Here is a 25,060-nt window from a genome sequence, read left to right on the forward strand (position 1 = left end):
AGTTCAAGTGTCCCTATCAGTATGTGGCATTCAGCAGTGATGGCTCCAGCAGGTCTCAGGTTCTCTCTTTGCAGTACTGAGGTGTGAACTCATGGCCCTACGCTTGCTAGGCAGGTACTCTAACACTTGAACCCCAGACCCTCCCCTCATGTTCTCTCTTTGTATGGGCCTCTCTCTCTCTAGATTTTGGGTGGGTGTTTGCTTTTTTTCTGACAGGGCCGAGAAAGTCACTGATTTTGTTTATCCAGTTTTCCTTACTGGGAGGATGGGAGTGGCAACCTCTAAATTCTTTACAGATCAGAACTGAACATAGGGTGTTTTCTTGACTGAGACTTTCTACAAAGGAAGCAGTTGTACAGAGGAATGCACTCATCTCCTTGTACTCGGGTTTGGGTGACAGAACTGAAACAAGGACTCAGTGTCATCTACATTCACACACAGTAACTACTTTGGAAGGAATTTTAGCAGGAGATGTTTGAAGAACGAATGGCTCATGCTGATAAGGCAGGACTTGAGAATAGACACTGAGAACTTCATAGAAGAGTTTGATTGCATGGAGGGCCCTGCACTCCTCTGTAGGAACTATGACTGGAAATGTTAGGCTGTGGCCAGACCACAATGTTCAAATTGAAGCATGTTTTATTCTGTGACCACCATGGAGTCACTGTCAGATTTTGGAAAGGGTAACAGCAAATGTGAATACTTAACCTAGCAATAGTATTGGATAAACTGAAAGGACCACCAAGCTAGAAATCTGTAGCTTTTTTTTTTTTTTTTTTTTTTGAGACAAGGTCTCGCTATGGCCTAACTCATGGTCCTCCTGCCTCAGTCATCCAAATGCTGGAATAATAGGCACATACCATCACACCTGGCTAGGCTATAATGCCTTAATAATTACAGAATCATAAATCTGAGAAGTGAAGTCCTAGAGTCTAAGTTATAACATGAACAGTTTGAGATGAAACCAGAAGTCACAACAGAGGACTGGAGCTGGAGATTAGATATGTGTCATGGTCTTGAGTTATAGTGAAATCTTGACTGTAGCTGTTATTTCTAGGGAGAACAAAAACTGCGGTGAATACCTCTGGGGTAAGTTTAAAGGAATAGAAGAAAACAGTCAGCAGTGGGAAAACCAGAAAGAGGAGAGCAAAATCAGAACAAGATGGAAAGGAAATTAAAGTAGAAGATGGCTCTTTATTCCCCTCCAACTTCCATCTGTCTATGGGGACAGACTCTGAGCTGTGCAAATCCAAGTCCTGACAGAGGAGCAGCTTTCTGTATAGCTTAGTGTGAATGACCTGCTTCTTGTCAGTTTAAACATGATCTTTCTTAACAATATAAGGAGATGTAAATGTGCCACAGGAAATGGTTAGTATTTATTAGTTAAGTGTCTACATTTAAGAGATGATGCCCCACTCTCGGAGTTCAATAAGGTAAGCATAATCTGTGTTGCCATAAAATTGTGGTGACTAAACTTAGTGCAAAAAGTTACCATTTTTCAGAAGTAACTGCAAATGATTTACTCTGCCTTCTTCAAATCCATACATAACCTTCAAAATATATGAATTTATTTGGATATTCTTATATATAGGTGCTCTCTTTATGCATATATAAAATATCACATGCTTTACAACTGGCATTCAGCGGCTTGCTTCTAAGACTGCACAGTTAGCGTTTAAAGTAAATATGGGAAATGCTTGGGAAATGTCTTCTACAGAATGAGGCAGTTTTCATCAAGTTTGTGAAATGCAATTTTATTAATTAATGGAAGGGCATGTCTTACCAGACATGCTGTCTCCAATAAATAAAACCCCAGCATCATTGGAACCACACAACTACACAGTTTCACAGGGAACGATACAAAGTCAATTTTGATGGTGTTGTACTTGCATTTACTAAAAATCTGAGAAAGACTATGATCAATCTCTAAAAGATTACCTTGCATGAAGAGAAAAAAGTAGAGCACAATTATCTCTTAGGTTTTGGAATGATCATTTGATTAGACTTTGCTTTTAAAAGATATCAAGATATACCACAAATCAAATCACACCCTCTGCAACACTAAACCATGGAATTGTATTTAACAAAAATGAAAGGGAAGTGGCTAAAGCAGACTGTGTTCTTTCTTTCTCAACATCATACTGGTTTCTATTTTTGGCAAGAATTATTCACCTTTTCCATTAGAAGGAAAATGTGCTCTGCGAACTCTCGGATGGCACCGCGGCCACCACTGCATCTGCAAATATATCCAACAGCCTTCTGGGCCGTGGAACAGGCATCAGCAGGAACACCACTCAGGCCCACTCTCTTCAAGCACTCTTCATCAGACACTTCATTTCCTATCGAGTAAAATAAACACTGATTGAACATTTTAATAGACACAATATGCTAGATAAATAATGCAAACAGCAACCAATAAGTAACTCTGGTAACTTCAGTAAAATAAAGATCTAAGGTACTGCAGGTAAGAATACTAATGATGAGGTCAAACAAACAAACAAAAACATGTGTAACTGAAGTCTGGGTTTTCCCTAAGCATTTAAAAACAAACTCTCATCATCTAGAGAGAGGGAATGGAGTATACTTTTTCTTGTCACACATATTACAATTATAGAAATTGTATACATGAATTACAAATCACTTCCATTTTTTACTAAGGAAAATTTCAAACATATAAGAGGACTCCAAGTTCATATTTAATAATTATCAATGCTTTAGATTATTTATCAGTATTTGTCTCCACACCTACATCTTAGTTTTCTTGCAGGTAGAGCTGAGGAAGGAATTCCCAGACATCACATTTTATCCAAAACCTTTTTAGAATTTATCTTTAATAGATATAGTCTTAGAACTGACATCACAAATTAACTATAATTCCTTAATATTATGTAATAACTTAGTACATGTTCAGGTATTCCCAACTGCCTTACAATTCTTTTTAGCACTGATTTCTTTTTTGAATCAGGAAGGTCCATATATTGCATTTTGCTAGTATATATCTGAAGTCTTTTATTTCTGCCTGATTTGTATGCCATGTATTTGTTGAATTACCATTTTCACAGAAGTCCACACTAAACCACACATACAATGTAACAACACCATTCCTTTCTTGCCCTGGCCTCTACTCTTCCTCCTTTTTGGACAGGATACATTTCAGAAGCTCCCAGTACCTGAAATTCACCATTCCTACTGTAACTATTACTATGTGTTTGAACAAATAGTACTAATAAACGGCTGGTTAAAAAAAGCATTTGCTTTAAATTTATTTTGCATCTACTGAAATGTTTTTCTTTTATTAAATTTACTGAAAATTGTCATCGAAAAATGATGAAAAACAGAGTTAGTGTTTCTTTGCATAATTCTGTTTTTAAGCTTTGCAAATAAATTTTACTTAAAAAAGTAGATGTTCAATTGGAAGGGGAGATTTGAGACAGAGTCTGCTATGTAGTCCAGGCTGGCCTTGAACTTGTGATCTCCTGCCTTAGCCTCCTGAGAGCTGGGATTATAGCATATACCAATATACCCAGCAAAGTGGTAATGTTTTTATTTAATTAAAAAAATTTTTATTATTGTTGTAGTGGGAGTACATTGTGACATTTACAAAAGTTCTCATAATATATCATGGTTGAATTCACCGCCCCCCCATCATTCTCCTTTATCCCCCTTTCCTCATTCCTGGAATAGTTTCAACAGGTCTCATTTTTCCATTTTCATACATGTGTACATAATATTCCACCATATTCACTCTCCTACACCCTTTCTTAAGGGTATTTTTATACATTTATGTGTCTTGTTCAAAACACTGCAGATGTTTAAAACAAAAATCTGGAGATATCTTCTATTTTCTAGCCTCTCCTTAGTTTCTTTATGATATGAGTTATGCATATTCTTGGTAGATACCTTTTCCTAAAATAAAGGCCAAAAAATCAAAACCACCCCAATTATCTCTATTTTTTAGATAATCAATACATCTTGGCATATTTAATTTCAAAGTTTTACTATTAAATGATACACTTATTATTGCTATTTGAAGACCTGTGGTCTTTTGTTTTTCTTTCCAATAGCCTTATAAAATTTGGTCTGTAATTTAGGTTATAATACATATATGCATGGAAGTAACACAAGCAATCTCCCTATATAGCTATCTTTACCCAAACTAGCAAAAAGAATAGGAGGATAGAAAAGGTTCTGCACAGAGCAGAGGTGGGGGTGGGGGGTGGGGGGGAGGTGGGAAGGGGGGGAAGGAGGGGCAAATAATGTATACACATATATGTAAATGCAAAAATGATACCTGTTGAAACCATTCCAGGAACTGGGGTGGGGGAGGCGGTAAATTCAAGTATGATAAATACTCTATAGTACTCCCACCCAGCACAATAATAAAAAATAATAAAATTTGGTTTGTGCTTTTGTTACAAATAGGAAACTAAGCCATGGAGAAGCTTGCTTAATGTCTCACAAATGAATATAGCTGAGAGAAGATTTGTTGTTTTATTAAAATTCTTTTCCTCTTACAAAAACTGGGCTGTTCTTTAACAAACATTCTATGATGCTTTCCCCCCTCAATCTTCAGCTGTGGTTCCAAGGTTCCTTAAGTGTTACTCTGCTGCTTCTGAGGATCATATAACCCTTGCAAACATTTACAGTTACTGTATCTTAAAACTTGCCATTCCTAATATTTAAAATGCTGACATCATTAGACTGTAGGCTCCGTAAGCAGTATGTATGTCCATCAACCAGTTCCATGACTGCAAATTCTGGGCACCAGATAAATATTCTGCTTAATATCGAAGTGAAAAACTTATTATCACATCTGACCATGCCAATAAGTACAGGTGCAGCATTGTTTTTAATGGTTGCATTTTGTGCATTTTATGGGCATGCTATTTTTTTTGCAGGATATTTAGATGGGTTATTTTTCCCTCCATCATTTGCACATTTACCCTGTTTCTTTCCTGGAATTGTAATTTCAAGGCAAAAGGTAAGTTTCACAGTAGCCAAAACTATCAGAGTGTAATTCTTATCTACCTGAAACTCCCACTGGTTTTCCCAGATTATTTTATAATCCCTAGAACCCACAGGCAACACGTACTCCTGGCATCTCTAGCTTAAGGACAGGAAAACAGGCTTACCTCACTAGCCCTGGCTAGCCGGTGGCTCAGGCAACTCGGTGGAATGTGCTGACACTCACTCTGGTGGGCTACCCTCCACACATCCTGTCAAATCTCCAGAAAGGCTGCCCCAATTTAACACTTTGCTCAGCAGTGTAAAATATTTCCTATTTCCCTACAATCAAATCAATTTTGGGAATTTTCTTTCCAATTAATCTATTTCTTTAAAAGCCACCAAAGCCTATTTCACTATGGCTGAATGAAATGATACCAACCAAGATATGCCACTTCTTTCCAGCATAGGCCCATTTCTTTTCTCCATTCATCCACAACGGCTAGCTTGTCAGCCACACTGACTTCCATTTTGCAATCCAGCTTTAAGGCAGATAGGGTCTGCTTGGAGCAGGCCCTTTCTGAGATGAGCCTCACCTGAAAAACCAAAATCAAACCAAAACCAAAAAAAAAAAAAAAAAAAGGAAAAATTAGAAGGTGAAGGAAACAGAAATCTTTCACAACAAAATAAAGCCTTGTAAATGGTCCAAGTCACAAATGGCTTGTACTTTGACTCTCAGAAGGACCATTTAAGTAAAATCAGCTAATATTTTAAAATGCTGACACATTAAAACAAGTCTTCCAATGGCCCAGTAAAGGCGAGGTACAGTTTTCTATAACCGAGAGGAGCCAGCCTATCCACAGGTAAAAAAGGCAACATACATTAATGCTAATTTAAGATTTTCCTGTAAGTCAGTTTATCTGGAGGAAAAGTCTATAATCTCTCTCGTGCTGCCTAGTGAACTGTAATTTTATTTCAGCCTTCCTTTTTTAAAAATTACTGAAACACTGTTTTTGAATTTAAAACTTCATTCTTAAGAATGTACATTTTATAAACATACTAGATATTTAAGCTCTGTAAATGCCAAAACCAGTTACCAAGGCAGCCTCTCTTGTTGCCAGGTCCTACAGGAACTACTAGACAGCTCCCGCTTAAGAGTGTGTTCATACTTCTTGGATAAGTATTACCTGGTAATTGAAAAATTCCTAACTTAACTCATCTAAAAGGAAATAGAGTGATCATCTTCTAGGCATGCAAAGGCTAAATTTCAGACATAATAGTTTATATTAAAAATTTTGATTTCATCATTCATTTGACCCTGAATCAAAATCTTACAAAAATCTCCATAACTGGGGAGCACATACCTCAATACCACTTTTCTTTAGTAAGCTTATCCCAATAGCATCTTTTACATCATAAGATATTATTTCTTTTTGGTCTCCTGACACATAAATGTGGCCGTTGGTGAGACATCCATCAATATTGCAAACCAAAAGCTTTATCTCCTTAAGCTTCTCTTTGCCAAAATAGCCAAATCTAGAAGAAACCAGAAGAGACCTTTAAGCACAAGTGCAACACTAGTCTCTTCCTTCACCTGGCTAACACCAGTGAGCTGAATAACTCGGTGCATTTAGTTACTCAAACACCCCTCTTCAAAGTTGCTTCACATACACATTTGGACTTTCAGTACAATATGTAGGTGCTATTTAACCAGACTTGTGATTCTCAGTTTTCTGAACAAGTCATCTAAAAGCGTATTTCACATGTGTCTTCCCCAGATGAGCAAACTAATTTCAACGCTCCTAAGACGTTTGTAGTAGTAGAAGTGGTGTCTGGAAGAGCACTGAACTACACATTTCACACGATGTGGGCTCTCGTGCAAAGGCTTTCTGAATCTGATTTTTACCTCAGCACTCTCTGCTCTGCAATCGGCCAGTCAATGTCAACATCGATGTCCACGCTATGCTCAGCTCGCATCTCATAGTATGCCATTTTCCCACCCTAAAGAGACACAATGTCATGATTGTTGTTTTTAACATCCACTTACCTGTATGAACAAAAATAATGGGTCTACTCCCACAGTACTGAGAAAACCAAATCCAGTAAAATAAGTAACTATCACAAATCATGTTTAGAAGAAAGTTCACAAAAAACCTTAACATTTTTTTCAAGTTCTATCTTGTAGATAAGTTCTGTTTTCTTTTAATATATTTCTATTTTAAGATTGCAATAAGCAGAAATAGTAGCAATCCTCCAGTGTTCTGACCACAAGTAATTTTCCAAGAATCCCTTAACTATATCCCCCTTTTTCTGGAAGTCTCCCCCATCATCATCCAAAAGCAGTATAAAGACTTTCAGAATTTCTTTTCTAATCTGCATCTAAAAGGCAGGATAGGGTGGGGGAGGCAACTATAGCTCTCTTGTCCAGATCTGTCTTGAGTACCTGAGCTATAGACAGTGGACAACAGCTGTCCAGAGCATGTGGGCCAAGGCGGGGCAGATTCTGGGGCAAGAGGAAAGATCTTTCCTCCAACCGTGTCTGCTTGAATGACCAGGTCAATTACTGGGAAACTTCGTTTTCCAGAACTGGAAGTCTTTTCACAAATCTGGTAACAATGAGAACATTATTTTTCCTCATACTTTAGGAAAGGTCTGCACAAAATACGTTCTTAGAAAAGAGCTCAGGGAAGGCAAGCAATATCTGTAGATTTGTGAAATCTAATTTTCCTAAACACTAGAACTCAACCAAACAGCTAGAATAGTGGAAGCTTTTTCCTCTTTTCTTCAGAGCCAGGGTCTCAAAGCTTTTACAAGTGCAGTTTCTTCCCTGAGCTAGACCCCTAACCCCCTCTGCGTTTTTCTTTTTAATGCTGTGTTCTGAGAAATGTAAGAACTAAATCTAAATCTTGATAGTACCACTGACTAGGTATTTCTGCCTTGAGCTACTGACTTCATCTTTTAGAGTATCAAGTTTCTCCTGTGCAATGCCGGGAAAGGAATGTCCACTTCCTTCAGCTGCTTTGCAGATCACATGAGATCACCCATATGAAGAGTTCGTATTGCCTTTGGTGCATGCCAAGTGCTGAATAAATCACAGCTGTAACTAAAATTAACTATTTTACACATACACGACGCAGCCACATAGGCTCCAAGAATGAGAGGTGTTCTACCCCCTTAGTTTAAAATGAAATGTCAGAACAGACAAAATGGTACATTCAACGTTACATAGCTACATAAAATCTTGTTTCTCTGATGCCAGGGTCCTGCTCTTTCACCTCTACTATACTGGTTATTTTCTCTCATTAAAGTAATAGAAATTATTCAATCATACAGCCACAACCTATGTAACCTAAATATGGATTACAAACAATTCTGAACAGAATGTAAATATCAGGACATCGTAAATATTCATCTCTTTTATTTTGGATGGTACTAGGGTTCGAACCCTAGCATTTCCTAGGCAAGTGCTCTACCAATGAGCCCCATCCCCAGCCCTCACTTTTTATCTTAATGTAACTGTTAGCACAGAATCTCTGTGTATTTACTGAATGGATTCCAAACATCACACTGGGGATGAATGAATGCCCGGATGATAGATCCTGTCAGCTACTGCCTTTCCCCTGGGGCTGATACCTTTTTTCTTCTTTTTTAACAAACTGTGCATGCTTCTTCCCTGGAACTCAAAGTATACATATGAAAGTGTTTGAAGGGATTTTTGTAAAATGAAAGTACAAACCTGTAAGTAACCCATCTCTATCAAATGTCGTTTAGCAAAATAGAATGAGCCATTTTCATATAACTCTCCATCCCAGTCTTGTCGACGAGGCCGTTTAGCTGGATTCAAATTCAGAGGCTCAGTCACTTCGCGAACTGAAAGGAAAAAGCTACAGGAAGTCCACATTGCCTCGAATACAGAAAGTAGTCACTTGGTAATTTTAAAAACCAACCCAGAATGTAGACTACTTCTTTACCTAGATAAATAACCAAAAGGATTTCTTTAAAGGAACAAAATGTGTAGTTAACTGAAAACTAATTTATAAAGGAATTTGAAATAGTTAAGATTTAAGACTTTATACAAACATAATGCTTTGGGAGAGCAATGCAACCTTAAATTACTTTCAAAGGAATTAAGCTTGTCACAAGAGCCCCATGTTCAGTATTTAACTGCTTTAATTTATTTCTCATTACTTGTATCTATGGAAATACAATATGTTATTTATCTAAGGTGGTTGAGAAATCACTTTTGTAGAATTATGAGGGTTTTTTCATTACGTTACTCAAGCTTTTGTATCAAAGGGAATGCTTATATATTATACCAGCTAAAAATACATGAAATACCATAACAAATCTTTTTCTTTATTATACGTGAAAACAAAGGCTCAGTAATGCCAGCATTGTGATAAATTATTGCATAGTGTACTAGTGAAGCTTTTGGTATACAGAGATTCCTTTGTCTTTTTGCTGAGTTTTCCCAAATGGGGGTGTGTGGGTAGGTATGGGCACATATGCACATGAGTGTGCATGTTTAACTTGTGTTTCTTCAGAAACATTCTCCTCTTTTGGCTGTCACTTCTGGGTAAAGGCAGCTAAAACTAAATTCTATTTACTTCCCTAACTAAACCATTCTTTGTCCATTATACTCATGATTGATATAGTTTAGGAAAAAATTCAGCAAATACATTCTGAACAGCTAGGCAGCGGTCTTGTAGGGCATCTCTCACGCAGTGTAGTGGTGAAGACAGCAGTAAATAACAATCCAATTAACTCAGGAAGTAGTGTGAAGAAAGCAAGAGGGCGGCAAGTCTTTCCTCAGATCAGTGGCTGTTTTCTCCCTGCAGATATTTGCTGAGTTTGGAGGAAAGAGGTGAAAGACCAGCTTGGCATAAGCATGGGGATTGTGCTGTGGTGAGGACAGGGCACGCCTTTCAATGTGGGATTGTGGGTCTGCAGGAACCACAAACACAGAGCCAGCTCTCTCTACCCACTGACACCTTCCATATGAGTTTTACTGAGAGTGCTATGGCATGGAAACCTGGGAAGAGGCTGGAAAACAGGGCGAGGTTCTCACAGTTCTGTGGTGCCTAGATCCACAAGTCCTGTAGGCAATGGTGGCTAGGTGTCAACAATACCTACAAGACATGTCTCCTAATAAGGCACCTGCTCAAAGACATGACCTGAACTTACAGTTTAATTAAAGTAATTAGCCCCTCATGCTATCTGCCTGTTAGAAGAAAAGGGATGTCGTCTCTGGAGGAAAATGCGGACTTCAGCTTCTTATGGCGGGTACATACTAAAATATGAGACAAATGAAGAAGCAGAAAAAGCAGAAATCTGTGATTCACAATCAAGAGAAAAAACAGAGAATCTATAAATGACTCAGATGTTGGAATCTGCAATTGATGACTTCCAAATAACTATCATAAATATGTTAAAGAAGTTGAGAACAGGATTTTAAAAATGAATAAACATGGAAAATTTCAACAGAGAATGGAATCCCTAAGCAATCAAGTGTATACAAAACCCTGGATTAGTCACTGGATACAAGTGACAGTGCACCAGGCGTGTCAGAAGAAATGGCCAAGGAATGCAAATGAGTTCTAGAAATTGTCCAAAATTAAGTCCAGATAACAAATAGTATAAAACTGACTACGTGAGACATGCGTACACCAAAAAAAACTGTCTAATACTTACTTAAATTGGAGTCCCAGAAAGAGTGGAGAAAGAAAACGTGGCAGAAAAAATATCCAGAGGTAAGGGCTAAGAACTTTTGAACAGTTTGCAGATATCAACCTACAGATATGAGAAGCTCAGAGAAATCAAAACAGGATATACACAAAAGAAAACCATGGCCATACACATCAGAGTCAAACTGTGGAAAACCAAAGATAAAAATCTCAAGAAGAGCCTCAGTAAGAAAGATGTGTTTATATTCACAGAAATGACAGTCAGAATAAGGCTGATTTATTTTAGAAAATATGGAAGGCAGAAGATAATGGAACAATATCTTGAGGAAACATTTTCAAAACAACACCATCACAAAAATGCAATCTTGAAATGCTAAAAGAAAAAAGGGCAATTGAAATTTAATACTCAGTGAAATCAGCCTTCAAAAAGTAAAGGCTGATCACACCCATTTTTGGATAAACAAAAGCTGACAGAATTTGTTTCCAACTGTTGCATAATGTAAGATGAAAACAAACATAAATAAGGAATAAAAAAGGGCCCAAAAAGTATAAATATGCAGGTGAAGATATATGACTATTTAAAATAATTTTTGTTGTTATCGTTATGTGTATGTGTGTATGGTGCTGGGGACTGAGCCCAGGGTCTTACACATTTTACCCTGGGCAAGCACTCTACCACTTAAAATAACTTTTAAATACTATTAGTTATTTTAAATAGATATAACTGCATTGTGGCATAATTATGGAGCAATCACTTGCTTTACAAAAGGAGAGCATATATAGACTATACTGGAGTGAAGGTTCTTAGTTGTGAAGTTGTAGCATGCTAGGTAAACGTGGAGTATACAAGCTAAGGGTACAGTGTAGTCTTCAGAGCAGCAAGCCAAGCAACGCATGTAATGTTACACTTTCTAATGTATATTGAAATGTACATTTTAATATGTGTATTTTGAAGGAGTAAAAGGAAATGTTATTTTTACCAACACGTTTTATTTCACCAATGGATCCAAAATGTTATTTCAACATGTGATAATTAAAAAATTATTAATGTGATACTACAGTATTTCTTACATACTAAATCTTAGAAGTGCAATATACATTTTTGTACTAAGGGCACACCTCAGTTTGGCACTGTTAACATTCCAAGTGTTAGTGCTGCTGGTGGCCACTATATTTAAGAGTGCACTTCTAGCATGACAACTTTAAAAAAAAAAAAAGGAATATACAAGTTATAGAAAATAAAGTGGAACAATTTTTAAAGTATTGATTAAACCATCAGCACTTTCAGCAGTGAAGATTTTATAAACAAGGAGAGTAACAGAATCTTAAGAAATAGTGGTCTGGTTTAGAATCACACTGCCCATAAGTAGCACCGTTTCACAGTAGTTCCAAGGGAGTACATCACATGAAAACACAGAACTACTAACCCTAACAGTCACTATTTCTTCAGACACCCCTCATTTGCTTAAGAAATACTCATGGCTCTGCCACCTATGCATCTGTCATCTGTTCGATCCAGGTATTTCTTGAGCTTATCTAACTTTACTCATTGCAAATAAACACCAATATTCAGTTTAACTTTGTGTTTTTGGTTTGCTTTAAAAAGTCTGTTTAACACTTAATAGCTCTTTCCTCTATCTTATTTCTGAAATATGGTGGATAAGTTCAAAATTTTATACATATAGCTTAGCACAGACCTGGTACAGAGAAAACAATAAATATTTACTGGATGAAATTAGTAAATAAATGCATTTACTAATCACTGCATTTTCTGGTTCTGATAGCATTCCTATTTTGAGACTGAAAGTCATTCTTTGCAGCCTACCTATAAGATCTTGGCTGTCCTAATGGTTCTTTTTCTACATCTCCAGGTTCCCTGCATCCGTCTTACCAACTTCTTTAAGATACACATGGTAGGGACAACTAGGCAGCTTTCCCAAACTCAGCAAATATCAGTGCATCTAGCAGAAATCACACTGCCTTTCCCCAAGAATGTTACATTTACCTGTTTGTTAGAAATTCTATTCTTTATTATAGCGTTTACTATAGCGTTTGAAAGTTTAGTCAGGCTCCCACTAAACCCTAGGAAGCCCTTCTTATTTATGAGTTATAAACATGGGAAAGCTAGCCACAATTTTCTTCTTCAGAGCTCCTTGGCAAACGCTTTATCCCCAGGAGTTGTACAAAGCTTATGAAACAAGTGTGGAATCACTGCAGAAATATTTGATCTAGAAAAATGACATGTCTTCTCAAAACACAAATAAAAATAGAGGGTTAGTATAGCAAATAATTGGGTTTCACTGTCTTGCCTCAATAACAAGATCTAGAATTGACTATCAATGTCATTACCTATTGCAATCATGAATGAAACACTCTCTATGGCTCCTTTTTCTCTTTCTCCTAAAGAATATTTACATATAAAAGCACTGATTCTCAGTAAAAATAAGTTAAAATAAAGAATGAAAACAGATTTACCTCCTTTCTGAATTTCACTCCATCGAAACTGATGGCGTCTCACAACAGAGAAAACAGAATCATATCCTTCTTCTCGAATCATTTCTGCGACTTTCTGAAGATCAGTAGGATGTAAACATGGAGAAGTAGCTTGAATATTTCCTACGATGTCAACCTCTTAAGACAACAAAAGTAAAACAGACACCAAAATACAGTTACTGCAAGCTATACTAAGAATCAACATTTAAGAACGCGAATGTTAAAGCCACCTGGTAAGATGATAGTTATAAATTATATGAGACTTTGGATAAACAAGAATCAAAATTCTCACCATTGTGATAATTAAGAAATTCTACAATGGCGTCTAGCGAGGTAGCGCTGTCTTTGGAAGTTTCAGAACTTCTTCGATGAACTTGTGCACCAAATTGCTTGGCCACATTCTCAATTTCATCATGGTCTGTTGAAACCCACACGCTGTTCAGATATTTAAAAAAAGAAAATTTAAATAGCCAACTCATCCAAAGAAATCCTTAGCAATAAAGAAGGTATTCTGTAACACCAATTACAACTTACATAATGTAACTTTCACATGATCAAAATGTTAAAGATCTAAAGTAATATAAAATATAAAGAATCATAAAGTTCTTTGCATGCAAATTATATTAATGTACAAATAAAAGTGTAGATGTGGATATTTTTATAAAATAAGTATCTATTTTATGTATTATTTATGTAACTGTTACTTAGGTAGTCCAAGGTAGAGTTTTACAAAAGGAAGGAAAAAAAATTCTATTTGTTTTTTTGAGACAGGGGTCTTGCAATGTAGCTCAGGTTGGTCTTGAACTCACAATCCTTCTGCTTCTGCTTCCCAAGTGCAGAGATTACAGGTGTGTCCTACCATACCCAACTGATACTTGGTATTTTTTAAACTGCTGACAGATTAAGCAAACAGCACTAGAAGTCAAATATAAAGGAAATTTAAAAAGCTCATCCAAATCCACACTGTATAAAGTATTTTAATATGCTTAAAAAAATGGATGTGGCTTAGCCAAACCATAGCTAAAACACTTTCAAGCTCAGGAGAATTTAACTGAACACTCTGTTAACCACAGTGGCAACAGTTGCTGATTTAGATTCTGTAAGATGAAGACTGAGAGCAAACTGCTACTTTGGGGAGATGCACTAGTCTCTATTGAAGTTTTGTTTCCTGGACCTTTACAAATTCCCATTGCTAGAAATAGAAGATGTGAACGTCTTAATACTGATCTCATGTACAGATGTTTTAATGACGTACAGCCTTTGCCATAAACATTCTTTTATCCCATTCATTCAGCATCCACTGAGGGTGAGATCTGCACGTTTTATATGTCCATGACCATTAAAGGTGAAGAGAAGTGAGGAACAATTTCTAACAACTCTGGATGTCTTTATTAATTTCATTTCTTCTGGTTAACACATGTAGAAAGACAATATAAATCAAAGGATAAAGTCGATACCCAAAAAAATTTTTCCAAAGGAGGCCTTGTGAACAAGATGAGCTACTGGCCAGAGGTCAGAAGTCTCCCACACCTGCACATGTTACAAGGTAAAACACAACAGTCCCGTTTTCCTTCATCTTGAACTTTGGAATAGTTTGGAGACAGATTTTTCACTGAAGAAATGTCAAAGATATATAACAAAGTGAATAAGTACTAATGAAAATCCAGTGCATTTAAAATAGAGAAGGGAGGATAACAAGGTAATTAGAACATAGTAAAAAATGACTAAAAGCAAGACACAGGTCTTTTTGCATCTAATTCACATGAACTGAAGTAAATACTTAAGTCATTTACTTTATTGTCCTAGTCTTCACTGTGGTAAAAATTCAAAAGCAGAAGGTTCAGTGATCTTTTTGAAACGTATGACAGATTTCTAAATATGAGGTTTTAGAGAGGTCTGTTGGCTGGTTTTTCTTCCTTCCTTCCTTCCTAAAATGTTTGTGGAGTGCCTATTCTGTCCTGGGCACTATTCTGGACAGGAGGGTATAACAATTGATACAGTATAGTACACTTTCTTGAGTAACTCCTGTCCTATCAGGAGAGACAGCCCCAGATGGTACCCAACTTCCTTTAAATATCAGGAAGAGAGGTGAGGAGTCAGTTAAATATGCTTTTTATAGTGCCTTATTCTTCACACAGTACTTTCATAGTTCTTGCTATATAACTGTGCTCAACATGTATTTGTTGAGTAAATGGAACAGCAAGTGGCTAAGAGCATTAAGTGGAGGTGGTGCTAATGATGGGTGCCACTATGGTTGCTGTGAGCATTACATATAAACAGCTTACCAAAGAATAAACACTTAATAAGCATTATGAAGTCTAAATACTAAAGTAGGAATGGTGTAAAGGCACACCCATACTGTCTCATTGAACCCTCACACTGATCTGCTGCAAGAAAAACTGAATCCACTTTCTGATCCTTAAAGGTCTACATGCTAATGTGTATGCATGTGACAATGGCCCCATGGATCTGAAAGTAGCATTCCATACATGTACACTTAAAACATAATGATCCCCCTCATTGAAAGGACTGAGGGAACTGATCACTTTTCTTTGGCTTAGGAGCATCAGAAAAGATCAGCTATAGGGAAAGAATGAGCAAGTGAACAGAGAGGCCTAAAAAATTTAAAATCAAGTTAGTACTGTCAAAGCCTATAGCTTAGCCTCAAATGAAGTCAAGACACCAAGTCAGATGAGCAAGAATGTCAACAGTGGTAATGTACATTAGGTATACACACAGTATAATATATTAGGGTAACATTATATAGGCCTTTCATGAATCCTAAGTTTACACCTTAGCAATGAAACTAAGCCATATTTATTTTTCACCAGTATGTTACACAAGATTGTAAAGGTCAATTTGTTCTGAGGTTTACCAGGCTACTGTTGAAAAGCTCTAACAAAGTCAGCTTTAATAACAACTCTTTAGTAAAAGAAAATTTTTATCTCAGCATTTTTCTTAACTGCTAATTATCCTAGTTAGTAGGTAAAGTTTAGCAACTCTGAAAAGTATTGTTAACTTTGATTCTGAGCAGGCAGGGAACTATGCCTTAAATCAAACCATGGTTTTTGTACAAAATCATTTCCAAAGTATCTTCTGGCCTTGAAAAACTCAAAAAAGGTAGTTGTGATTTCCTTCCATTTCCTACTAAGATAAACTTATGGTGAAAGAAGAAAGGAGAGGATTGGAGGCAGGAAGCTTAAACCAAAATTCTCCTATAGTCACAGTAAATCAATTAAACCCAAATCAGCACATCTTAATTGAGTAAAGTATAAGGCATAGCGGGATGAGTAAAATAGCTTTTTACCTAATCTGGGGGGTAAAGTGGAGGGTTCTCCCCAATTCAAATTGAGTCCACCCCTCAGTCTGTTTGTTTCTCATTTTATTGGAATACAGCCACATCCATTCATTTATGTATCCTTATGGCCACTTTCACAACATAGAACCGCAGAGCTGAGTAGCTGCAAGAGACCATCTGCACTGCAAAGCCTAATGTGTTTACTATCTGGCCTTTTATAGAAAAAGGCTGCCAAAAAGCTGAAAATCAGAATAAAGATGTTTCCAATAACTTCAAAGTCAAGGAATGTTAGCACTAGAAAGAATGTTGGAGGTCATTACTAATTTTCCATTTACAAGCAAGGAAACCAAGCCAAGGCTCAGGGAAGAGACAGTGATTGTAAAGACCTTCAATACAAGAGAAAATGTCAATGTTAGAGCACATCCTTTGGGCCAGGCACTGTTGTAGGGCTATGCACACATTATCTCTCTTAATTCCCTAAGTCCATTTGGTGGATTCAAGATGAGGAGACTCAAGTATGGAGAGGTGAAGGTTACACAGTTAACACATGGACAAGCTGGAATTTATTTATTTATTGTGGCACTGTGATCTGAACTCAGGTTCAGGGTCTTGCACTTGCTAGGCAGGCACTCTTACCACTTGGGTCACTCCACCAGCCCTTTTCTTGTGATGGGTTTTTTCACAACAGGGTCTTGCGAACTATTTTCCTAGGCTGGCTTTGAACTGCAATCCTCCTGATCTCTGCCTCCTGAGTAGCTAGGATTACAGGTGTGAGGCACCAGTGCCTGATGAGAAGCTGGAATTTAAAGCCACAGTGTGACTGGGCCTTACTACCCTGCACAGTGCTGGTACTAAGGGAAGCTATGGATAATGTTGCTCCAAATGGAAAACAAAGCAGTTGCTTTTCATTGACAGGGTCTGCAAAGACAAAGTAGTGCTGGCCCCTGCTATTACCTCTTGAGTTCACTTTCCAGATCTCCAGAAAGGATGCCACATAGCAAGCAGCTGTGAACAGAGTAAAGCACTGTTACATCCTATTGCAAATTTCAGAGGGCAGACTTAGGTACACGCTCGTTTGCTAGTCAAGGGGAACTCCTGTTTTACTTTCTATAATCGCCGTTATTGGTATGGTGAGATACCACAGGTAGCTCTAAGAAATATACTAATCCTGTGGTAAAGGGGCTTATACTCTAGTCTAGATATATGAAGTAAAACTGGTACAGAAAAAGGTGACACTTAAGTTATCTTTAATGGCATTTTGTACAAATGCATTTTACTAAGTAGAAACATGAAAAATCATTGTTTAACATACACGAATTTTCCAATCATTTCCTCGCAGAATCTCCAATGTCTGCTATAATGCTGTTGGTTGGGTTTTGACTCCTGGAATCTACTCTCCCCCTTTTGGTGATACTACTCATTTCCTCTTGATAAACCTGCATGTGCCTCAGCGGGGGTTCTATCACTGGCTCCCAGTAGCAGAGTGACTAAACTGCACCAATACTAGTGACTGGTTAGAGGATGGGCAGGGAACCCAACGAGAAGTTTGTTGAAGCTTGGCGGAGAGCTGATCCTTGTGACTACATTTACATCTGGAAACATGTGAAGAAGTGTTGTAAAGGATAAACAAGCAGGTGTTGCTTTAACTACTCCAACAGGGAACAGGCTGGTATGAACTGAACCCAAATGTCCTGAGAACAAAAGTCTGAAGACTTTCTTGAAGGCTGTGGTGTTAAGGGAGACACACCAAGAGGTGATCAAGGGGGCTGGTCTATTTGGATTTATTAATTGGGGCTTACCAGGAGAAAAAAAAATATCTTTATGAGAAGGGACAACAGTACAAGTTGAAGCAAGGCATCAACCAAAGTTAGGCCCCTATTCTCCCACAGGGACTAGAAAGGACAGCAATAATCCTCCAGCATGTTTGCATTTCACCTGAAGGGGAGGGACACAGTTTTGGATGGTAGATTTACATCTCCAAGGGCAGAGAAGGTCTGTACAATTGAAAGCTTTCTAAAGTAACTTCTGTACGAGAGGTTTCAGCCTATCATCATTCTCCTGGTAGCAGAGTCTTTTTAAGTAGGTATTTTAAAGGGGACTAGGATCACCCTAGTTACCTGGCCTTAAACTATAGTGGCCATAAGAACTTGGTCATCACTTAGTGCAAAGATTTGGACACAGTCCATATGTGCAGTGAATCTTTCTGTTCTTTGTTCAGTTATCCTAAAGGGACGGAACCAAGAACTAGAATTTTGGTAGCAGAGGGGACCCTTAGCCTGCTTTCTTCCCTTCAACCAGTTATCGCCACCTAATATATCTTAATGTGTTTGCATGCTGCCTGCCTGGGTTAGTCAGCTTCCCTGCTATTGTGACAAACACCTGAGAGAAACAAGGAGGAAAGGCTTATTCTGGCTCATGATTTCAGAGAGTTCAGCCCATGATCATTTGGCCCTATCACTGTGGGCTTGTGGTGAGGCACAGCATCATGGTGGAGAGGGCGTGGAGGAGCAGAGCTGCTCACTTCACCATGGCTGGGAAGCAGAGAGAAGCAGAGAGGGCCCAGGACAAGATACAACCCCCAGTAACCTATTTCTTCCAAGCTTCCTCCACCACCTAGTAATGCCATTAAGAGGTTTGTCCACTTGTTAGGTAGACCCCACACGATCCAATCACCTCTAAATGACTGAGTCCACCAGCTGGGAAGCAATCCATCAATATGTGTGCCTTTTGGGAGACACTACATATCCAAGCCTTAACACCATCTCTCTGTTTCAATGTAAGCTTCATGAGGTAAGGTGTATCAACGAGTGGGTTAACTCTATCCTTGCACTGGCAAGTCTGTTTTTCACTGTTTCTGTTTTGCTTCACTCCCCAAATATTTTAGCAAAAGTCAGCCCTGTCTGAAAAGAAGAATAAGGGAAAACATCAAAGAACAATATGAGCCATACAACCTCCTAATGAGTAATCTTTCTTTAGGGTTGTAGAGACTAGGAATGTCCAGAATGCCTGGTGATTTGTGGACATGAAAGCCACATCAAGAGAACTGACTAATGCAAGCATTAGTGACCATCCAGTCCCCACCTGGCTGTGGGTAAATCAGACTCCCTAGAAATCCCATATAAGCTTTTGTACATGTGATCTCCCTGCAAGATAGAATTTGGGTGAATGTCCTCCATCCCCCACCTGCCTGCTTGTTGACAATAAAGTTCTTTCTTGGGCTATCACTGTCTCTTCAGAAAGTGGCTTCTTCGAGTGGGAGCAGAACCCACTTTTCCCACCTCTATAACCTCCCGCTTCCTTTTTCAGGACACAGTGCCTGTAACAAAGTAGGTAGTCAGTAGGTATTTCTGAATCAAAGAATGGTGGGTTTTTTTTTTGTCCTTGAATCTAATTACCTGAAACAAGACCTAACCTTTTTGTTAAGCCAGTTTGAAAGTGATTTCCTGACATGTAATCCAAAAGTTGTTGTAAATGAGTTTTGCTCTCCATCTACTGTGAATGTGATTTTGATCCCATTTGTTTCACAAAAATGAGATTTGAGTATAACACTGTGACCTGCATTATTATTATTATTTTTAAAGAGTTTGAACTCAAGGCCTTATTCTTGCTAGGAAGGTGCTCTACCACTTAAGCCAATTCCCCACCCCTTTTTTGCTTTCGTTATTTTTCAAGTAGGTTCCCACATTTTTGCCTGGGGGCTGGCCTTTGACTGTGATCCTCCTACCTATGTGAGTAGCTGGGACTACAGGCATGAACCACTGTGTCCAGCTTACAACAAGGTCTTGCTAACTTTTTGCCAGGGCTGGTCTGGAACCACCATCTTCTGTCATCTGCCTCTTGCAGTGCTGGGTATATCCACTCCTCTCAAGTCTTTTGCAGTTTGTGCTATGTGTTAGGAAGTTACTGTGAGCTTCACAGGGACAAGAACCATGTATGGATTATGGCGTTCCCTTGCATGGGTATGACAGAAATTAAGGCACAGGAAATGTTTGCTGAGTTGAACCAAGTCCCCAAGTCCTTCCCAATCACTCCTTAGCACACTTCCTGTTGCAGTAGTGTTATCTTCTAAGCACTAGCTCCTGCTTGCCTGCTCCACCCAGGGCTCCCTCTGGGTTAAAACATTAAGAAAACTAGTAAATTTACCCTTTTTTGGTATCTCATTTTTAATAAAGTTAGACAAATAAGTTACCCATAACATAATATGGGTAATTATGGAAAAATTAATATACTTCAAAAACAATCATCTTCTTAAAACCCTAAACATCAAGATTAAGATAATTTAACAACCAATTCAAGTGTAATTAGGTTGGAGCTAATAGGGGAAAAACAATTCTCAGCAAAGAAGTCTCTCTCTCATCTTTGACGAATGACATCGACGTGTAACACCTGCCTAAGGTGGCATATGGCAGTGTCCGTAAATGATGCACAAATGAAACCGCCCTTAGGGCAAAGTTCAAGTGTTATGTAAAACCATTTACATCCTCCCATAAAACGGTAGACTGTGTACACTGCCACACACAGGTCTCTCACATCCGTGCAAAAGCAGGGAGATTTCAGGATTGTGCTGACTCACCGACAGAGAAGTAGTTTCCGAAGGTTGTATAGGATCTCCAAGTCGAGCTAAAACTACAAAGCCCTGACACTGGACTCCACTCATGAACCTGATGCCTCCCTGATCGTTCAGCCCAGCGCATATAGCGAAGCTGAGCAACAGGGGGCACCGAGGCCAGTGTGTCCCGGACCTCCCAGGTCACAGGAGTGACGGGGGAGAGAAGGGGTTCCTTCGCTTGCTTCCACCTGGGGTCCACGGGGCGGGGGTGACATGTAGAGCAATGCCCAGTTTTGGGGGGCATGCTCAAGGGCATGACAGAGGCTGCTCCAGGTCACCGCTAAGGAACCGGAAGGCGCTGCGGCCGGGGAGTCCCGGACCCCGCACTTCCCGGGGGGCGCCGCCCCCGCCCGGCCCGCGCTCCCGCCCCGCCCTGGCCCGGCCGCACCGCCCACTCTCGCACATGCGCACCTCTGGAAGACCCCCGAGTCCAGGGCCGCACGCAGGACCCAGCCAATGAGCGGGACCCCCGCCAGGTGCTTAATGTTCTTCAGGGGGATGCCTTTGCTGCCGCCGCGGGCCAGCACGAGCGCCGCCAGGTGCGGAGGCTTCTCCACGCCGCGACCCTGGCCGCCGCGGGAGTTGCGCTGCAGCTTCGGAGGCCGGCCCCGAGACGGCCGCCCCCGCGGGTTGGGGACGGAAGTGGCGGACCCCTTCTCCACCGAGTCCATCTTCCTCCCACGCCTTCTCCCCAGCTTCTCCACATCCGGGAGCTCGTCCCCCGCCAGCTCAGCTCGGCGCCGCCCGCTTTCCGCCCGGCCTCCCGCCCGCTAGCTGGAGCGGTCGCGGCTCGCCGCCACGCCCCTTGCCACGCCCCCTCGCGGGGCACGCCGGGAACTGCAGTTCCGACGGGCCGAGTCTGTTCGGCAGGCGCTGAGGAGCTCCGAGAGGACCCGAGCCTCACACTGGTAGGTAGGTGCTCTACCACTTAACCAGTCCACCAGCTCTGTTTTGTATCGATTTTTTTTGGAGGTACGGTCTCTCCAACTATTTGCCCGGGTTGGCTTCCAACCGCGATCCTCCGGATTTCTGCCTCCCAAGTTACTAGGATTACAGGTGTGAGCCACCTGCGTCTGCGCCGGGCTTAAACTCACATTCTTTGTGTGGCAGCAGGGGTGTGCATCATCTTCTGAACACACCTGTGGGCTAAGGACAGGCATAGGACCAAGGAAAACCCATGGCGTTCTTTCCAGAAACTCGTGGGAAGGATCTTTTTCCTGCTGACTGTTTTGACCTGAAGCTTTGGGGTCAGGAGGCAGGAGGCTGTGCTGTTCTGGAAGGGCTGGGAGGCTGATGTTCACCCTGAAGAAAGCAGGACCAGGACATACAAGGAGAAGAGAGGAAATCCAGCCAGAAGGTTTAAACACACACTCACCCCATGCATGTGTGTTTTACACATTTTTAAGCGGGTTAACCCAACACATTTTGTATGTAGAGGTAGAATTTCCAGAAGGAAAGGAAGGGGTTGTGTTGCCATCTCTTCTTCAGCATGGATAAAAGACCTGTTTCTCAGGACTTGGCCACTTCAGAAAGGATAGAACAGGTTTGGTGTTTGGTCCTAGGAGAAGCACTGGACACTGCACAGCTCTTTGCCTGTGCAAATCAGTTGTTGGTCCAGCCCTTGCTGGGACTGGTTCTGGGAGGGGGAAGAGAGCTGTGAACAGATGTAGGTGCAGTGCTGGAGAAAGGGGCTGGTTCTGTGGACCACCCCCCCCCCCACAGCCCTGCAAGCCAAATGGCCAACTTACTCCCCTGCCCCAACGCTGGCTCTTTCAAGAGAACCTGTGCAGTTGGGGTTCAGAGGCACAGGCTGTCTTGGTAACCATATGAGAAGGATACCTACTGCTCTTACCGCCAAAACCCCTTGCTTCTCTCCACCCCAATAACAAACATCGTTTCCCTAATAATTTAGTTTCCATTCTCTACATTTCCTAGAGGCCCATAAACCCTAGTGGACCACCAACAGCTGAATAGTTTGTCTTCTTGGTGCTCCAAGCTGGGGACAGAGCAAGTGGCACCACTGTTGCTTGCCAAATGAGATTACAGCAGTTTGCATAAGTGTTGGGCTGTTCTGTCTCCATCTATAAAACGCATCTATGAAACATATGGGTCATAGTAAGTGCTCAATAAACGATGGTGAACCATGTCTTATTTACTTCTCCAGTCTCTGCTCACACGTACTTTTTTATGCACTTATAATATTGTGATATGAAAGCATTTTATATTCTTTGTATTGTTAAAACACAATTTTTACTGGAACTCACAACTGACTGATCTCAACCTTGAAAGGGTACTGAAAGGGAGAGACAGGTGAGTAGTCAAAGTGGAAGGCAGTGAATCTAATAGAAATTGGATAAATTTTTAAGTTAAGTTGAAGTATATTCATTTAAGATTTATATATATACGTATTATATATGTGTGTATATATGTGTGTATATATATATAGATAGATAGATAGATAGATAGATATAGATATAGATATATATTAGTTTAAAGAGAAAGTAATTGTGCCGGAAAGAGGAAGTGTTGTCTTTGGAGAAATAAAACTTCTCTCAAAGAAAATATTCAGAGTCATCCTATCTTTAAAGATGAAGTGTTGCTGCCAGAAAAGAATTCATTGACATTTAGAGTGAAAGGATAAATCTTCCTAATACCCCTTGTTTTATGAATCCATCTATGAACAATTTCTGTACACACAGGAGTCCATTCATCCATTCACATTTATTGTATGCCATGAGCCATGCTCTGTTCTGTACATTAGAAATAGCAAACCAAGAAGACCAAGACAGGGAAATTGGCATATGATACCGAAGAGATGAACCACTGTAGGGTGTGGTTTATTCTATGATAGAGGTGGACAAGCACAGAGGAGAAGCAGTGACACTAGAGTGAGGTTTTTGTTAAAGAAGATGACTCTTAAAAGTCTGTTGACATAGCCTGTTATAGGCTGAGGTAATAGCACTGTGAAGTCATGAAAGAATGAAACAGCATGATAAATTGGAAACTCAAAGTAGGCAACTATAATTAGAGCATAAGATATGGGTTGGTTAGTGGAAAAAGATGAGAACAGAGAGGAACATGTGAGCCAGATTGTCCATAAAGGCCTTGAGGACTCAGTTTTGTCAAAGAAATTACAGGAAGCAGGGTGGTGACAATATGCACTTCACCTATTTTTTTCAGTGTGTCAGTATTACATGTCTGCTGTGTGTCAGGCACTTTTATGGGTAGTGGAAATGAAGACAATGAAAAGTGCATCTTAAATGTGTGGCTCACAGAATTTTTCTGACTGACCAGGGGTATAAGAAAATGAGGGAGACAGGTGGCACTAGAATCTGTGGCTGGATCATCAATGGGAGGGAATTGCTCTTAACTGAGATGGAAAAGACAGTAAGAGGACCATACTGGGGAGCACAATTGGGGATTCTGCTTTATAACATCAAGTCTGAGATCCATACTAGACATAGAAAGGGACATATAAATGGGCTATTAAATATATTGCAGTTCACAGGAGAGCTCTAAAATACAGATTGAACTTTGGAGAATCACCATGTGGATAGAATCCAAAAACCATATACTAGGTGAGGTTGAGATTTGATGGTAGATAGAAAAGAAGAGAAACTCAATAAGATCAGCCAGAATGAAAAAGTTGAAAGCAAAGGTATGAAGTCCACAGATTGAGCTCTGGGGATCTTTACCATGTAGACTTTAAGGACATGAGAAGAAGACAGCAAAAGAGACTAAGACAAAACGCAAAACAGAAAGAAGACCAGTATAATAGCCTGATATCTAAGTGAAAACAAGTTCTGGAAGGAGGGAAAAATGATGCTGTGATTGTCATGTGATCCACTGGCTTGAGGGTTGACTGGGGAGGATTGAGGAGGGACTGGGAGGAGGAGATGTGGAGATCATGAGTATAGGCAAGCAAGGAATTTTGGTTTAAAGAAAAAAAAAGAGGACCAGGACAACAGTTGAAGGGTTGAACGGGTATCAAAAAGTTGCCTAGTTTTTAAAGAGGTGAGAAATAATATTATG

General features: G+C 39.7%; 1 protein-coding gene across 2 annotated transcripts; it reads right to left on the minus strand.

Annotated features, from left to right (window-relative positions):
- Window positions 1-1,738: 1,738 nt before the first annotated feature.
- Cmas (cytidine monophosphate N-acetylneuraminic acid synthetase) lies at window positions 1,739-21,807 on the minus strand. 2 transcript variants are annotated; one of them, XM_020185161.2, is made up of 8 exons: window positions 21,440-21,807; window positions 13,414-13,556; window positions 13,104-13,259; window positions 8,681-8,814; window positions 6,851-6,945; window positions 6,309-6,480; window positions 5,387-5,540; window positions 1,739-2,339 (listed from the first exon to the last, which is right to left on the minus strand). In XM_020185161.2, the coding sequence occupies exons 1-8, from the start codon at window positions 21,697-21,699 to the stop codon at window positions 2,149-2,151; spliced, it is 1,305 nt and encodes a 434-aa protein (XP_020040750.1). In that variant the 5' UTR covers window positions 21,700-21,807; the 3' UTR covers window positions 1,739-2,148. The 2 variants fall into 2 exon arrangements, with proteins under 2 accessions (XP_020040750.1, XP_073931990.1); XM_074075889.1 differs by lacking the exon at window positions 21,440-21,807 and adding an exon at window positions 20,993-21,332.
- Between the last annotated feature and the right edge of the window lie 3,253 nt (window positions 21,808-25,060).

Source organism: Castor canadensis, chromosome 6 (assembly GCF_047511655.1).
Source record: "Castor canadensis chromosome 6, mCasCan1.hap1v2, whole genome shotgun sequence".
Classification (NCBI taxonomy): Eukaryota; Metazoa; Chordata; class Mammalia; order Rodentia; family Castoridae; genus Castor; species Castor canadensis.